At 40.4% G+C, this 18,366-nt stretch overlaps 1 protein-coding gene across 1 annotated transcript in view; it reads right to left on the bottom strand.

The window, feature by feature from the left end:
* Positions 1 to 440: 440 nt before the first annotated feature.
* The window catches only part of GARS (glycyl-tRNA synthetase), a 40,578-nt gene continuing 22,652 nt past the window's right edge, over positions 441 to 18,366 (bottom strand). The window contains exons 11-17 of the mRNA XM_029234310.1: positions 13,715 to 13,822; positions 12,774 to 12,919; positions 7,819 to 7,904; positions 6,091 to 6,200; positions 3,505 to 3,598; positions 2,311 to 2,501; positions 441 to 743 (exon numbers count right to left, since the gene is read on the bottom strand). Coding sequence (XP_029090143.1) covers positions 618 to 743; positions 2,311 to 2,501; positions 3,505 to 3,598; positions 6,091 to 6,200; positions 7,819 to 7,904; positions 12,774 to 12,919; positions 13,715 to 13,822 — 861 coding nt within the window. The 3' untranslated portion in view covers positions 441 to 617. The remainder of the gene's footprint in view (positions 744 to 2,310; positions 2,502 to 3,504; positions 3,599 to 6,090; positions 6,201 to 7,818; positions 7,905 to 12,773; positions 12,920 to 13,714; positions 13,823 to 18,366) is intronic.

Genomic DNA, 18,366 nt, shown 5'->3' with positions numbered 1-18,366 from the left:
GGACAATGGGGTCAGCAGCCCTGACCCCACCCCAGCAAGCCTCCTCCGCACCTCAGCTCCTCCCAGAAGCCGCCCACCTACTCAGAGACTGCCGCCTCTTTGGCACAGTGCATCACCACCTTCTCGGAGAAAGAGAAAGGATAGAAAAGGCAAATCCACAGACAGAAGACAGGTGAGTGGTTGCTTGCAGCTGGGGCTGGGATGCACATGAGAGCTCCTTTTGGAGCGACGGAGATGTTCTAAAATTGGAAGGCAGTTACACAGCTCTATAAATACACTAAACGCCATCAAACTGTAAGCTTCAAACAGGTGAACTTTACGGCTCTCTGAATAAAGTTAATTTTAAAATGTATTAACTGTGTTTAACATGAAGCCATGAGTGTCTACCCAAAGGTAGGAGGAATAGCTTTGCTGAGAACGCGGAAAGATGACCAAGCGGATTACAGGTTTGTTCAGAATTCCTTCAGCTTTAATTGTGGGAGTGCGATCAGGCAGCCACTGAGGATAAAATGCAGTCCCCGGGAGGAGATGCAATGCTGTTTTTTTTTTTGTAAAGTGGACATGATGAGAGTTATTCTTTTATTAGCGCAAATGGTCAAAAGTTGCCAAAACTGTCCTCATTCTTCGATTGTCTCTTTTTTCCCAGTTTCCTGACCTTCAAAGAGAGGATATCTGGCCTCCACATCAGCCCACGTGATGCTGCCATTGGCCAGATCGCGAACTACGCTGGGCAGTTCAGAGACCTGGGGTAAAAGGAAAGAGAAGTCCCAGAATCAACCACCTCGATTAGATTCTCCAAAAGAGGATTTACCCTGAACTCAGGAAACTATACAGAGAGCCAAGTCAGTGTCTACACAATGACAGGATCCCTCTACACACTGGTCCCCACACCATGTTTCTTGTGACTCCCACTGAATCCTCTTTACCTAGTTACACTCACCTCCTTCCCAGGCCTGGGTTCAGGCTCTTCTTCCTGCCCAGAACGGCTGCCTGCTCCCTGGATAACTCAATTCTCCCGCACGGCCTTTCCTAATTATTCCAAATCTCTGTGCCACTTGAAGTTACTTCATGTGTGTAAAACTTAACTCTTAAAACTGGGGTCAATCAAGTAACATGAACGAAGGGAGCTGGGAAACTGGAGAGCCCCCATGAAGGGGGCCAGCTGTTCCTCAGCCAGAACGGAACATTGGCTGCCACACAGCAGGGGTTCTCAGACTTGAGTAACCATCAGAATCACCCGGAGGGCTTGTTAAACCAGTTCTGCCCGACCCCTCTCTCTCCCCCCCAACCCAGTTTCTGATTTAGTAGGTCTGGGGCGGAGACTCCTCTTTCCTAACAAGTTCCCAGGTGATGCACATGCTGCTGGTCCAGGGGCCACACTTTGAGAACCCCTGCCCAATGGGAACATCGGTTCAGAGTAGCTAGATCTGGTTCTGTAAAAAGATGAGCCAAAAATCTGTGACCTCTGTAGTAGACTAAAAATTCCCTCGGAAAAAAGCAGTCTTTCACTTGTGTTTTTCCCTATTACTAACCCTCTGGAACAAGCAGAGCACATGATAGGCACTCTAAATAAAACCCTGCTCAAGACAGTCAGGCGGCTGTCAATTAAAGTGGCCACTCTTTCCTTTCCCTCCTGTACTTTTCCCATCTCCACTGTTCCCTTCCCATCAAGTAAAATTACCGAAACATTATTCACTGTTTTGAATTGATTAACATGAAAAAGTTTATACGTACTCATGTGTACATTTATATAGAAATATAAAGATAAAACTGTCTAAGCTCCCCAAAGCCTACCAATAAAACTATGGCAACAACCAACGGGGATCATATTTCCCTTGTCCAAATACATAACTATAAAGGCAAACTGTGAGAGAATGAGCCCAGAGTGATCTAAATGGCTATAAAATATTAGAGAGGGCTTCCCTGGTGGCACAGTGGTTGAGAGTCCGCCTGCCGATGCAGGGGACGCGGGTTCGTGCCCCGGTCTGGGGGGATCCCACATGCTGCGGAGCGGCTGGGCCCGTGAGCCATGGCCACTGGGCCTGTGCCTCCGGAGCCTGTGCTCCGCAACGGGAGAGGCCACAACAGTGAGAGGCCCACGTACCGCAAAAAAAAAAAAAAAATTAGAGAAGTGTTAATGAATATTTTCATAATTAAGCCGAGGAGATTTGGAATCTGTGCTGATAGTAACTTATAATTAAAATTAAAAAGAAAAAAAACGGGGAGCATAAACACAACAAAATCCATCTCAAATCAGAAGGAACCAGTACACATTTCTAAGATTAAAAATGCCAAAGAGAAGGCAGCCACCTCTGCTCTTATCTGCCGCATGGAGTCTCGGTCCCGCAGGGTTGCCGTGTGAGGGGCCTTGTTCACTGTATCAAAGTCAATGGTGATGCCGAAAGCCACGCCGATCTCATCAGTCCTGGCGTAGCGTCTTCCGATGGACCCCGAGGAATCGTCTACTTTGTGAGAGATGCCGTGCCGGGTCAAGGCTTCCGCTATCCAAGATAAATTAAGTAAATTAAAAATTTAGAAATGAGAAAGTCCCAATGTCATCTCAATGTCGTACAAGCTCAGGACGCTTATAAAAGGGACTAACACTAAAGAGCAGTAAGTTGCAGTTGCAAGAGAAAGAAAAATTCCAAAAGTATAATCCCTTGCTGGCGCCCAGCCCCTCACTCATACCTACGTCTCATTCAGCTGCAGGGGAGCAAGCATCAGACAAGGAGCCAAGGCCAGGAGGCTTGCACGGCCCTGAGCAGCTCAGTGAACGCTTCCTGTTTCCCAACTCCGAAATATGTGGGCCACACCAGATGGCCACTAGGATCCCTTTCAGTGCTGTGGGTCCAGTGGCTGTAGATCCACTGGGGATGTTACCCTCCACTAGGGTGAAGCAAGCAGCAGGGTCAACAGGAGAAGCAAGGATGTTTGAAATCTGACTCTTGGGTCCTAAGCTGACTCATTCAAATGCAGGAGAAAACATCCCGAGCAAGCATACTCTCTCTCTTAGAAATAAGAGCAGATGCTAAAATCCCTTAGATTTATTCTTCATTCAATATGTATTTTTATTGAAGAAAAGAGACATTTCTGGGGCTTCCCAGGTGGCGCAGTGGTTCAGAATCCGCCTGCCAATGCAGGGGACACGGGTTTGAGCCCCAGTCCAGGAAGATCCCACCTGCCGCGGAGCAACTAAGCCCGTGTGCCACAACTACTGAGCCTGCGCTCTACAGCCCGTGAGCCACAACTACTGAGCCCGTGTGCCTAGAGCCCGTGCTCCACAACAAGAGAAGCCACCGCAGTGAGAAGCCTGCGCACCACAATGAAGAGTAGCCCCCGCTCGCCACAACTAGAGAAAGCCAGCGCAGCAATGAAGACCCAACACAGCCATAAATAAATAAATAAATAAATAAATTTATGTATATAAAACAAAGAGAGACATTTCCTAAAATTCAGTCTACTTGACAGTATTCCCATGGAGATTACCCAACTGGATTTGCTTACATAATTCCTTGACAAACGGCATGAACTCCTGGTTTTGGCTCAGTGGAAGGACGGAACATTTGAATGGAGCTACTACAGCAGGGAAACTGAAGAACTAGATGGTTTGAAAAGAAAGAAATCCAAATATGTTAGTGTATAAAGATCTAAACATTAATGTCCAATCTTCACTGTTAAAATACTAGAAAACATGATATGAAAAAGCAGTGTGACAAAACAGAGAGAGCAGGATATCCAGAACTAGAATCAGAAAGATCTTGTTCTCAGTTCTGAATTTGGACCAACTCAGTGAACTCTCCCTCTCTGGAGCTTAGTTTCTCCATCTAAAAAGTAGATCTCTACCATCTGCTCTGCTTACTTGGCAGGTCTATTGTAAGAAAGTTAAATGATGTAAAGGCATTCTGAAAGCTACCATCTAAGATGGTAATTATTTGGTACCACTTAAAAGCCTTACTTCTTTCCGTGGAGATCCCTAAAGAACCTCCTCCCAAATCATCAGAGAAGTAGTGTCAAAAGACAAAATTCCATTCTGTCCTTTAAGAGATTCAGCATAAGTGAAGGCTCTCTGAGCCTTAGTGACTAAGTAAAACAGAAAAGCTTAATTAGCTCACAAATGTGTGTCCCAGAGACATAGTAGAAAACAAACAAGAAAGATGCTCTGTATACCCATAGAAAAGTACAGCCCTCCTAAACTGCTCCTGAAACAGGTTTCAGATTTATTCAGAAATAAAACAAAGATACTCTGTTGAAGGCAAACTAGTCCACCATTTGGGGTTGGAAATGAGAGCTGAAGACCGTTCTTAAATAATATCTGTAAAAAGGGTTCACTTGAAGGCAAGAATATGAGACTCAGAATGAATAGGTCCCATTAAAATAATGAATGACACAGGGTCCAGTTTAGCCCCCACAAAGCCTGATTAATCTTAAGTGCCAAGCAATGGTGAATATTCCACTGTAAGTAAACCCTAGACTCTACCAACATAGTACCTGAATCATGGAACACTCAGAATTCCACTCCTCTCCTCCATCTTGTGATTTCATTTAATGTGAGAGAGAAGCAGGGACCTGCCTTTATAGAAAATTAATTTTTTCATCTCACTAGCAATGCTTTTATACCAAATTTACAGGAAGATGGATCGAGGGACTATGTGCTAACAATTTAGAAACATATTTGGCTTCTCACAGCCTAATCAAATTTCTCTCCATGATGAGAATCTCTATGCAATTCATAAAACACTATAACTAATTTATTCTTGCCTAGCCTTTATGAAATTTTTATTAAAACTCTAGTTATATCAATATCATTAGATTCAAAGGAACAGCTAAAAGACTTTTAAAAAAACTTTTCATTAGAAAAATAGCAGGAAAAGCTTGAAGCAAACTCGACCTCTAAAAAGAGCACATTCCGTTAAGTATGACATCATTCCTCAGGAAGAACCATGCCTTATGTTTGCATGTCTGCTGTCCAGCTCAGGTTCTTACTATCTGTTAATGAATGAAAAGCTGCTCCTTAAATGTCAGGAAATGAAGATATAACTTTACGGCAGAGAATAAAAGAGTAGCTTTATTAGCTACACATTACCCATGGTACGTCAGACTTTTAAAAATACTGGTGCCAAGAACTCATCAGTCCGTTTTCAAGATGAAACACCCTAGAAAGAACTACAGAGCTCATGTCCAACATTGGGTACACACTCAGCTTTAGCTGGTCATGCAGGTAACAATGCTTCTTTCAGTTAATTTGACCTATACAACCTCTCCTCCCTAGCATTCTTCTTCTGAGTGCCTTTCCTGGAAACCTGAAGCTATAAATTAAAGGAGTATAATTTCCACAGGCAGAGGTGAGGTGAGAAAGGTGAAATTAGCCAGAATGAAGAGATACGTCGTAGGCATGCAGCAGTGATTCAAAAGCATCCGAGCCAAAAGAAAACTTGAGGGAGTGGATGAAAACTTCTAAAAAACATTTATCTTTAGCTAGGCTTGAATGTTAGGAAAGGCTACACCTCACATACTACTGCCCAATTTATTATCTGTCAATCTCCTACACTGGAATCACCTGGGGTTCTTATTTAAAAAAGAACCAAAAAGCCGGATCCCTGAGTCTCAGACCTAGTGAGAATCAGTATCTCTGGAATAGAACCTAGGAATTTACATCTTTTACCCCCAACATACCCCAGACTATTTTATGCAGTTTGAGAAGGTTCCTTTCAAATGCTTTACCAATGTATAAATACAGTTTTTTGGTTTGACCAAATTCTATGAATTATCTCCTCCTTCCCAATTTTCTGAAAACACGAGTATATCCAGAAAGTACCATTCCTTCCACTGATGCAATACAGACAGTTCTCCCAAAGTAATATGTTCTGTCTCAGAACTCAAATGCAACTAAAACAATGGCATCTAGAATAACCTACACATCCAAGCTCAAATGAGATAAAAAAGTGCTTTGCTTTGTAAACAGTTAAGCAAAGGTGTTAACATTACAGTAAATAACAACTGATTGTTTCAGAGTTGTCTTAACATCACTCAGTAAATGTTGTTCTCTGACACTGTAAGAGAACAAACAGTACACTGTACATGACAACTCACCGTTCTCTGTTCATCTCCCTCGCGTATTTGGAATGTATGTTCAAATACTGTATACATGATCCTACCCAGGCCAAATGAGGGTTCAATTACACTCGGAACAACTTCTTCCACTGCAAGAGAGAGAGAAATTCAATAACACTCTCTCAAACCTCACATAATGCATTTCAGGTCCTCTCTAAACAATTCTTACTGGCCCTAAAAATATCTCTATTCTAGATAGATTGTGATCGATCTTGTTCATCAGGACAAAGAAATCAGAACGATCCTAAAAACTATTTCCTGGTAGAAAACACAGTGCCTTTAAAGAGAAAACTGGAGTGAAAATTTTTTTACCAAATTTAATTTTGTTTATACAGCATAAAAATGAAACAAGATACCAGGGTATTCCTTCCCCAGTTGGTAAGCTATGAACAATAGCAGCCACACTCTGTCATCTGCCTCGGCTATGCAGAAAGCATTAAAACTCTAGAGCATCTGTGAGACTTTGTTAGAATTAAAAAATCTACCACCACAGCTGGCAAAATTAACAAAAACAACTCCTACATACAACAAGTGTCATGTGATTTGTGTTTTACTCTTTATCTTGCTATCTGGATGAGAACTCCTTAAGAGAGCCAAGTTACTGCCATCGTATTTCCAAGGTTCTGGGGTCAGGAGCCCCTCAGAGAAGAGTTGGCTCAGGGACCAGCACTCAATCCAATACATGTACCTGGGACGCCACGGCTCTTCCCATGGGTGAGGCTATGCCTGTGGTATACACAGGAACTGTCTTCATTATTACTTATTATTCAGAAAGGAAGCATGGCTAAGCACTATCCAGGTCTAAGGTAACTGACCCTAACCTTGGAGAATTTATGTTTCAAGAGAAATGAGATAATTGGAACCAAAAACTTACACATGAGAATAACATTTCAGAAATATGATCAAGGCATTTCCTGCCCATCCTTTCCTGGCATCCAAGCAATGGTGAAGTACAGCTCTGAGCCAGCTGCCAGGATAGCGGCTAAAAAGCCCCAGAGCATGAAGAAGGATCCCCTGCTTCCTCCTATCACTTTTCAGACTCCTTTTACAGCTCATTGCAGCCTGGTGACAACGATGCAGGCCAAACACAAATGGAAAAGGAGGCCTGCTTGCTCCATGGGCAGTAGCATCTCAAATACCCACTACTCTTAGTTTCCAGAAGCTTCAATTCAGCCAGTTAACCACAAGCATCCTTCGTATATTCTCCAAAATAGTCATTTCCCAATTCATGGAATTTGTTCTACCAAAAATAATCATCTCCTTGGCTTTTAAAAAAGCATGAAAGATCACTAATCTAAACTACTTTTAACAAGTTAATTTGCTAAAATAGACAGAAGGGATGAGTTCTCTCTTTTGCTTAAGAAACAAAAGGACTTTTCCTTAAAGTGAGAAAAGAAAAAAAAAGATGTTTTTAATCAAAGATATACTCTTCATATGTACCTCAGGTCACACAGGAAACATAAAGGTGGCATTATAAATTATTCTTCAGTATGAGTACAATTATGTTTTTTTAAAAAAAAAAAACCTGAGATAATACCTTGAACATATTCATCAAATTTAGGGTTATAGCATTAAGGATTTATTTTTCTTCTTCAAATTTTCCATAAAATGGTTATGCTATGAAACTTAAAAAAACAAAAAAACAAAATGCCTTTAAGGAGTAATGATTTTTGTTTGTTTGTTCCTTAACTATTTTTACAAATTTACCATGTAGTGTTTTCTGGAACCTCTTCACAACGACCATGTCTTTTGTCAACTGAAATGTTTTCCCTTCAGTTTCAATAGTAAACTCCCTGCAAAGAAACAAGGCACATTACATATTGGTGAAAACACATATCCCATGCCTTAATTTAAAGAAGTTATACAGAGTGCTAAACTGTTTTTCATTTTAAGTGTAATACAACTTGGTCAACAATTCAGATATAACAGCTGAAGTCAAATTTAAATTAGTTCATAAGGAATACCAAATTAATTATTCTAACAACGGCACCAATCAGTATTTTGGGAGGCACCCAAAAATGTGGTTAGTCTTATAAAATTCCACAAGTGACTTATGACCAATTCTTTTGGTTTTGAGATCAAGGTAAAACTAAAGAAAAATTTTTTAAAATTCAGTTTTAGAATAATTACAATAAATTCGTCAAAAACAGGCCTGCTGGCAAAAAGACCACTGTTCTCACCACTGTCCCAACGAATGTAAAAATGACCAACTTGTCATCTTCCAGAAAGAAATTTTAAAAGTCCCACACTATTTCCAAAATAAACTTCGACACTTACGTTGATGAAGGTCAGCTTAAAAGAAGTTTAATGATTCTGCTTGACATGTCAATATAAAATACTATCCCCACAAAAATTACTGCCTGCATGCCATATGTTCACATCCTGAGATACGCCCATTCCATTTCAGGTTATAAGAATTCACCTTGGGACTTCCCTGGTGGTGCAGTGGTTAAGAACCCGCCTGCCAATGCAGGGGACACGGGTTCAAGCCCTGGTCCGGGAAGATCCCACATGCCGTGGAGCAACTAAGTCCGTGCGCCACAACTACTGAGCCTGCGCTCTAGAGCCCGTGAGCCACAACTACTGAGCCCACGTGCTGCAACTACTGAAGCCCGCGCGCCTAAAGCCCGTGCACTGCAACAAAAGAAGCCACTGCAATAAGAAGCCCGTGCGCCACAACTAGAGAAAGCCCGCACACAGCAACGAAGACCCAACGCAGCCAAAAATAAATAAATAAAAAAATTAAAAAAAGAAAGAATTCACCTTTATAAAGCACTTCGTGTAATACCTGTACTTCAGCTTATGAAGTATTTCCTCACATTATGAAGATCAATTTGGATGTGTCTTATCTCACAAGCAGCTCAGGGCAGGGAAAAGAGTGCCCTCATGTGGTTGTCCTTGAAGCTGTATGGCTGATACATGGTACGCTGCATTTTGCTAGTTTCTTGCAGTGATAATCTCATGCATCATATGAATGGTTTTCATTGATTGCCTCCACTTTTACTATTCTGTCTGAAGTCTGTGCACACATGCATTAAAGACTCCATATAAACAGTATCATATATATTGTCTCTGTGAGCACAATCTAAGTGTAGAGTAGGTAATAATTATAAAAAAGCTGAAATTAGCAAGGAGATAGCCATTATTTGAGAATAATTTTTTAAAACCTGTCTTGTTTGTAGATAATGATATCTGCTAGTAACCTATGTTTACTTTATTGGCATTTGATGTTATTTTAGCATAAACAGACATTAATTCTGGGAGACCAGAAATGTTTTTAAATTTCTTGTAAATTTTATCTTCAACTTACAAGAGTTCATCTTATGATAGTTCTTTTGACACATACACATGCAACCACCATCGCCCCAAAGGTTTCCCTAAGTCCCTTCTCCTTCAATCCCCTTCACTGTTTCTATCGCTATAAACTAGATTTGTCTTTCCTAGAATTTGGCGTATAATCCTTTGGTTTGGCAAAATTTCTGTGTATGAAATAGTCAGTGTTTGCAGGCCATATGCAGACTCTCATACTCTGTTTTTTTAAACAATGCTTTGAAAATGCAAGTCATTATTAGCTAGATAGTGGTACAAAAAACAATATGAAAGATGTTTCAAGTGTACTTAAAATGTATACTCTTTGGTTATCAGGTATTCTATAAATGGTGAGTAAGTTGATTAACAGTGTTTATATCTTCAAATTCCTATTGATTCTTTTTTGTCTACTTGCTCTACTGATCACTGAGACAGGGGTGTAGAAATCGCCAACTGTGATGGTAGATTTGTCTAACTTTCCTTTCAGTTCTGTTAAGTTTGCTTTATATATTTTGAGGTTGTTTTTAGTGGCATACAAGGTTAGAGGTGATGTGCCTTCTTGATGAATTGATCCCTTTACCATTATGAAATGCAACCTGGTAATTTTCCTTGTTGTGAAGTTTACTTTGCCTGATGTTAATAAGCCACTCCACCTTCTTGATTAATGTTTGTATGGGAAATATTTTAAAATTCTTTTCCTTTTAAGCCTATTTGTGTACAGGTATACCTTGTTTTATTGTGCTTCACTGATATCGCATTTTTTGCAAGTTGAAGGTTTATGGCCACCCAGCATCGATAAATCTCAGTGCTATTTCTCCAACAGCATGTGCTCACTTCATGTCTCTGAGTCATATTTTGGTAATTCTCACAAAATTTCAAACTTTTTCATCATTATTATATTTGTTATGGTGATCTATGATCAGTGGTCTTTGATGTCACTAAAGATTTCAACTTGCTGAAGGCTCAGATGGTCGTTAGCCTTTTTCAGAAATGAAGTATTTTTTAATTAAGGTATGTACATTGGTTTTTATTTTTTATTCTTTTGGCCACGCCGCACGGCATGTGGGATCTTAGTTCCCTGACCAGGGATCAAGCCCATGCTCCCTGCAGTGGAAGCATGGAGCCCTAATCACGGGACCACCAGGGAATTCCCTATTTTTTTTTTTTTTTTTTCTGTACGCGGGCCTCTCACTGTTGTGGCCTCTCCCGTTGCGGAGCACAGGCTCTGGACGCGCAGGCTCAGCGGCCATGGCTCACGGGCCCAGCCGCTCCGCGGCATGTGGGATCCTCCCGGACCGGGGCACAAACCCGTGTCCCCTGCATCGGCAGGCGGACTCTCAACCACTGCGCCAACAGGGAAGCCCCCTATTTTAAAAATATAACGGTTATCGCACACTTGATAGAGTAGGTTACAGTGTAAACATAAATTTTATATGCACTGGGAAACCAAAAAAAATTTGTGTGACTCACTTTATTGCAACATTCACTTTATTGCAGTGGTCTGGAACCGAACCCACAATATGTCCGAGGTATGCCCGTATATGATAGTTACAGTCAGTTTCCTGGAAACAGCATTTAACTGGGTCTCGAATCTTTTAACCAGTTTGACAGTTAAAAGCTATTAATTTGAGTGTTTACATCATTATATTTAATATAACTATCAATATTGTTGAGTTGAAATCTACCATTTCCTGAGTTATTTTCTATTGATCTCATCTGTTCGTGGTTCATTTTTCCTCTTCTCCTGTCTTTTTCTGGAGCATTTTTTATTATTCTATTTTAGCCCTCTCATTGGGTTATTAGTTATATCCCTTTGGTTTCTGTGTGTTTTATCCAGGCAATTGCTCTGGAGTTTACGGTATGTCCTTTTCTAAACTTACCATGGTGTACCTCCACATGTCATGTACACACCTCAAAACAGTATACATATTCTTACGTATTCCAAAGTCTTTGCTCCCATCCTTTGGGCTACTAATGTCATACATTTTACTTCTACACATTATAAATTTCACAATACATTGTTATTGTTTTTGCTTTAAACAACCCATTATCTTTTAAAGAAATTAAGAGATGTCATTTTAAAGAAATGAAAGAAAACGTTACTCATATTCACCCACATATTTATCATTTCTAGAGCTCTTTATTTCTTTGGGTAGCTCTAAATTTCCACACTTCTGCCTGAAGGACTTTCTTTTACATTTCTTGCAGTGTAGGTCTGGCTGGCAATGTATCCTCTTGAGTTTTTTGTCTGAAAATATTTTCTCTTCATTTTTGAAAGATATTTTTGCTGGGTATACGGCTTTTGTCTGTAAGCACTTAAAAAGATTCCATTCTATTGTATTGTGGGTAGGTACACACAATTTCATTTGAGATACTGCCTCTGGATGTTCTATTTGGTTCTTTTTTACATATACATTCCCATTTCTCTCCTCATATGTTCATGTTTTCTCTTAACATCCTTGAGCACAGGAAGCATATTTATAGTAACTGTTGTTTCTTTAAAATTTATTTATTTTTGGCTGTGTTGGGTCTTCATTGCTATGGGTTGGCTTTCTCTAGTTGCGGCGAGTGGGGGCTACTCTTCGTTGTGATGCGCGTTCTTCTCATTGTAGTGGCTTCTCTTGTTGTGGAGCACAGGTTCTAGGCGCACAGGCTTTAGTAGTTGTGGCACGAGGGCTCAATAGTTGTGGCTCACAGGCTTACTTGCTCCGCGGCATGTGGGATCTTCCCAGACCAGGGGTCGAACCCGTCTCCCCTGCACTGGCAGGCGGATTCTCAACAACTGTGCCACCAGGGAAGCCCCTATAATAACTGTTTTAACATCCTTCTGTATTACTTTCATCACGTTTGTCATTTCTGGGTGTTTCTTTTGACTGATTTTTCTCCTCTTTATGAGTCATATTTTCATGCTTTCTCATATGTCTAGAAATTTTTTATTGTTTGCCAGACACAGTAAATTTTACATTGTTTAGGGATGGATTTTGTTGAATTCCTTTAAAGATTCTTCTCTATCATTTTTACATTTATACTTAAAACAATTACACAGACGACTCCAAAGTTCAAAAAAAGAGCACTGACTTAAGAGATAGATGTAGTTTCTAATTACCTTGGATAAGTCTCCTCCTCTAAGAAAGTTATTGGGGAAAAAAAAAAATCTTTATAGTCCCTATCAAGTCTATTTCCAGGCCATAATGCCAAAATCTAGACAAACACAGTCCTTTAAATGTAGCCAAGAGATAGTACTTACCTGCAAAACATTTCTAAAGAAACTCATCTCACCCTAACTTTCAAAACCTGGCAGAGAAGACATAGCTGACTGGAGCCCATGTAAAAGTACACGTCTTAAATCTTACCCTTTTTCATTCAGTAGTTTCTCCATTTCTGTAACGTAACACTCATCACAAATGGCAAGGTACTCCATCACCAGCTTTGCATCCTTCTTATATGCCTTGCCAATTGCTCCCTTATTAGGTTCAAACTGAACAACATTGACTGTTTTGTATGAAGTAGTCAAGGAATACAAAACTACAGAACTGCCTTTGTATTTCGGGGAATGATCTTGAGGACAAGCCATCATCGACTTAAAACAACTATCGTTCCCTATTGGTGTCCGAGATCCTCTATAAGCTGATTTCCAGTGCAAGATGAAACAACCACCCACAAAATCATTCAGATAAACCTCAGTCAAAATAAGTAAACATCATCAAGAAAGACTTTTTCAAAGTTACAGTGAGATAAAGGGATATTATCTAATCAGCAGTATAACCCAATACATAGCATAATAACCTCTGAAAACAATTCATTCATTTCTCAAATGTCTCAACACGACAGGATCTATTTCCTGTCCCTGGCCTAGCCCTTAGATCAGCTCACAATCTCACTGGCTTGTAAAAGAAGAAAATTTCTCCTTTGATGATCTACAGATCAAGTGAACTAAATTATTTCATCTACCATAAAAGTCACTCAGCTTTTAATAGAGAAAGTATTCACCAGGCGCCCTTTAATTAAAGAGCATGTATGTAGACGAAGGTGTGGGAAATGGCTGAGAAAAATTGGTCAACATCCTGAAAGACATACAGAGCATTTTTCTTTCAAGGACCAGACACTGAGCGGGCACATGTCAGATTACAAGTAAAGAGAATAGGAAAGGAGCAATGAGATGGGTAAAATAATAGGTTTAAGTAGTGCACAAACATCTCAGTTTATCCACAGAACAAGGTATAGACTTGGACTTATCCATTTCCAAGATGTTTACACTGTAGTCCTGAGCTGCTGAAGTGACCAGAAAGGATATGGGCTCTTTCAGAGGCTTCTCAGCTACGAGTGGGACTTTGGTGGCTCTCGCATGACAAGAAAGGTCATAACAGGAACGGTCAGCACAACCGACAATCTCAATCCAGCCCTAAGAAGACATGATAGAGAAAAACATTTGTAAGTCACACGAGGTTCATTCACAAATGCATGTGGATTATTAGGTAACTCTTTCACACACTCAAGAATAATTCAGTTATACAATCTCCACTCAACTTTTATAAATGTTTGAAATGGGAATAGTTTTATACATCGGGTAGTAACACCCTTACAAAATATAATTCACACATGTACACAAAGTAGTCTTTTTATTTTCTGGACAGAAATATTTTGCCATATTGTGAATGTGGGGTAAACTAACATTTTCTAGGATTTGGTTATGGAAATAAAATGTGAACCAAGACAAAACTGGCAGATCTGTTTCAAATTTGTGACCAGGGTTCAAAATGAATCTGGCAGAAACCACTAGGGCAACACTGTGTTACATAAGGGGCTTTAGCATCCATGGATTTTGGCAAACTTGCAGGGGGGTTCCTGGATAACGATCCCCGACAGATACCGAGGGACCACTGTAATGGTTCTTCCCCCCTCACACTCATACATTTATGTTGTTAAAACTCTGGCTCAAATCAAAGAAGTAAAACCTGCAAAGTCATTCTTCTCTGTGCACTTTTAAGAACTGCCAAAGAGAAGGGCACGGCTATTTCGGAAGAGCCCTACACTAGGCAAGTAAATCACATCCCTGGCCAGAATTCGACCTCCTGAATTCCAGAGCGCACACAACAGCACATTCCCAGAGACTTCCTAGCGCCACACACACGAAGGGTTGAGGGGTCAACCAAGATCCCTTTTGTGAGTCCACACAGAACATATGCACCCACAAATCTAAACCTGGTGCTCACCTCAAAAAATAGTTTGTGGAGAAGGAAAACAGGAAGAAAAACTTTCATGATCTTTTAAAAGCATGGAAGATAGTTAAGAGGAGGAAGTACTTCACCAGTCTTTACCACAGATAACAACAGTTCATGGGTTAGTGACCCCATCAGTCACCTGAAAATCCCTTTAGGGTTCAGAGACCAACACAGGTGACAAAAAATAAGGTCAACAGCAGCAGGTGGGAAGGCAAGGATTCACCAAGGGGATTAGCAACGTGAGAAGAGGAGATATTACAACGGAAATCATGACATTACAATAAAAGAGCAGCAGAAATAAGAACATGCTATTATGATGCTGTGGTGATGGTAAGTCTGAACATAGGTGACAAGGTTACGAAGGACAACACGTGTGCGGGGAAATCCGTCGGGAGTTAGTTATATCACAGCATGCCCTGCACCTACGTCACTCAGGTTCGTAACTCTTCGCCAGAAGACTCTTATGAGAAATTACAAAGAAAACAATATAGTGTGTATGCATTTTTCTGAACCATTAAAAAGGAAAGAGGGGCTTCCCTGGTGGCGCGGTGGTTGAGAATCTGCCTGCCAATGCAGGGGACACGGGTTCGAGCCCTGGTCCGGGAAGATTCCACATGCCGCGGAGCAACTGGGCCCGTGAGCCACAACTACTGAGCCTGCGCATCTGGAGCCTGTGCTCCGCAACAAGAGAGGCTGCGATAGTGAGAGGTCCGCACACCGCGATGGAGTGGCCCCCGCTCGCCGCAACTAGAGAAGGCCCTCGCACAGAAACGAAGACCCAACACAGCCAAAAATAAATAAATGAATTAATTAATTTAAAAAATAAAAAAAAAGGAAAGAAAGGTGGTTCTCTGGTGGCCTAGTGGTTGGGATTCTGGGCTTTCACTGCTGGGGCCTGGGTTCAATCCCTGATTGGGGAACTGAGATCCCTCAAGCCACGCTGTGTGGCCAAAAAAAATTTTTTTTAATTAAAAAAAGGAAAGAAAAAGAAATATAATAGATTGCGATGCATCACAAGAAGGAGGAAATGAATAGAGTGCCGACGCAGCCCATCAGCCTCGCAGGGTAAACAGAATGGGCAGAGGACAGAAGCTCAAGGAGGAAAAAGGAACTTTTTCTATGTTGCTACTTCATTGTTTTATTGACTTTCTCCCTCTAAAATGTTTTGAGAAAACTGTTAAGTAGATTCTGAAGGGTGTATTTAAGTGTTAACACCCAATAACACAGCCAGCCCTCTGTATCTGTGGGTTCCGCATCTGCGAATTCAACCAACTGTGAATGAAACATACTCAGAAAAAAAATTCCGGAAAGTTCCAAAAAGCAAAACCTAAATTTGCTGCGAATCTGGCAACTATTGGTGTAGCATTTACATTGTGTTCGGTATTATAAGTAACCTAAAGATGATTTAAAGTATACGGGAGGATGTGTATAGGGTCTATGCAGATACTAAGCCATTTTATATAAGAAACTTGAGCATCCAGGATTTTGGTGTCCGTGGGGATTGTGGAACCAAGCCTCAGCAGACACCAAGGGATGACGGTATTCCCTCTGTATGAAGTGTCTACTGCTCTCAAAACTTGGCATCAGATAGCTGTACTAAACACACAGCTCAGCCGGCCACAAATGTGGGCATTTGTGCTCAATTCAGTTTCCTACCCAACAAAAGAAAACTCAGTGAAGAACAGGTACTGTTTCGGTCACAGACTAAAACTTAATAACAGCATTACTACCACAGGGGTGGCAGGTTCCGTTTCTTGTTAACGCCTAAGTTACTTTTCAAAAGCAAAGTGTTTTCAAAAATTCTTAAGAACCTGTTATTTGAATAAGAACAAAAGAGGTAAAAAGCTTAGTTAAGTAGATATCTAGTTAGTCCTTCTCATGAATACTTACTTTTGCCTTTAATCAAGAGAGTTTGGGAAAATTCAACCACCACAACTACTAAGCTTTCCAAGCACAAGCTACCACATGGGGTATTTCAAATAAAGAGGCAAATATAAAACTCATATAAGCTCAGAAACCCCAACACTTAACAACAACAAAAAAATAGGAATTAAAGAAAAAAGCTTAAAAACATGTAACTTGATCATTTGACAGTCACTAAATATGTCAACTAGTATATCTATGCCCTTAAACATATAAACATGCTCATTATCATTTACTAAAGATGTCAATGAACATATTTATGTACTGAAAGGTGACACTACAAAAACACGCCTAAGAATGGTAGACAAGAACTTTGGGATCGTGGTTACCTCTGAGCAGAGAGAGGAAAAGGGTGGAACATTAGCTATATCAGTCACTTTTTTATTAAAAAAATAAAATATGAAGCACACAAAAAGAAAAAATTAAAGGCTTTAAAGGATTCCTCCCCTCTCCTTAGAAGTCTGTTACTCTGGAGCTTCTGGTTTTGTTTTAGTCCAGTCTTCCAATGACCTTACACAAAACATTGTAGCCTAATCTCAAAGCTAGGCCCACATTTCTGTTTTTAAATTTTTTTCTTAATTCTTTTAGATTTAGGTATAATTAACATATAAGATTATATTAGTTTCAGGTGTACAGCATAATGATTCGATATTTGTATTACTGCAAAATGATCACCACAGTAAGTCTAGGTAACATCCGTCACCACACACAGTTACAATCTTTTTTTTCTTGTGATGAGAACTTTTAAGATCTACTCTCTAAGCAAATTTCAAATATATAATACAGTACTATTACCTATAGTTACCATGCTGTACATTACATCCTCAGGACTTATTAGGCTCACATTTTCTGATCTCTCATCCTTGAGGGTTTGGCCACAGCTCACAGTGACACTCAGGAAAGGATGAGCAGGAATGCAGTAGGTTTATGAAAGCAGTGTAGCACAATGGTTAAGAGCAGGGGCCTGGAGTCAGATAGCCCTGGCTCACATCCCAGCTCCACCACTCACTAGCTGTGAGACTCGGACAAATTACCTAACCTCTCAGCACTTCAGTTTCCTCAGAAATAGGACCAATGCACAGAATTACTGTGAGGATTACATAAGATAATAATACACTTAGAACGGTATACAGCCCTTAACAGTTCGAAATATTAAATGAACAAACAAATGAAATGTAGATTCAGAATCTAAATTGAGATAGCAAGAATTTGTGTCCAGGACTTCCCTGGTGGCGCAGTGGTTAAGAATCTGCCTGCCAACACAGGGGACACGGGTTTGAGCCCTGGTCTGGGAAGATCCCACACACCGCGGAGCAACTAAGCCCGTGTGCCACGACTACTGTGTCTGAACTCTAGAGCCTGTGAGCCACAACTACTGAGCCCACGTGCCAAAACTACTGAAGCCTGCACGCGTAGAGCCTCTGCTCCGCAACAAGAGAAGCCTGCGCACTGCAATGAAGAGTAGCCCCCGCTCGCCGCAACTAGAGAAAAGCCCGCGCGCAGCAACGAAGACCCAACGCAGCCAATAAATAAATAAATAAACAAATAAATAAATAAAATAAAAAATAAATCTATTAAAAAAAAGACTCTGTGTCCAGTTTAGCTTGAAATCTTCTCATACAAAACAGAAAATAGTTTATTGGCTTAATTTGAAAATGAAAAGAAATTCCAGAAAATGTAATACATTTTGAAGTTAATGATCACCTATAATCCAAAAATAATTACCACTATCGTTTTAGCATATGTCAAGTAAGCTTGTGAAGAAAGTAAAGTAACAAGAAGAACCTAACAGATTCTTTCC

Source organism: Monodon monoceros, unplaced genomic scaffold (genome assembly GCF_005190385.1).
Source record: "Monodon monoceros isolate NGI ecotype Baffin Bay Population unplaced genomic scaffold, NGI_Narwhal_1 Super_Scaffold_2, whole genome shotgun sequence".
NCBI classification, from domain to species: domain Eukaryota; kingdom Metazoa; phylum Chordata; class Mammalia; order Artiodactyla; family Monodontidae; genus Monodon; species Monodon monoceros.
The sequence above is the reverse complement of the archived record's forward strand: the minus strand, read 5'-3'. Positions and strand labels throughout refer to the sequence as shown.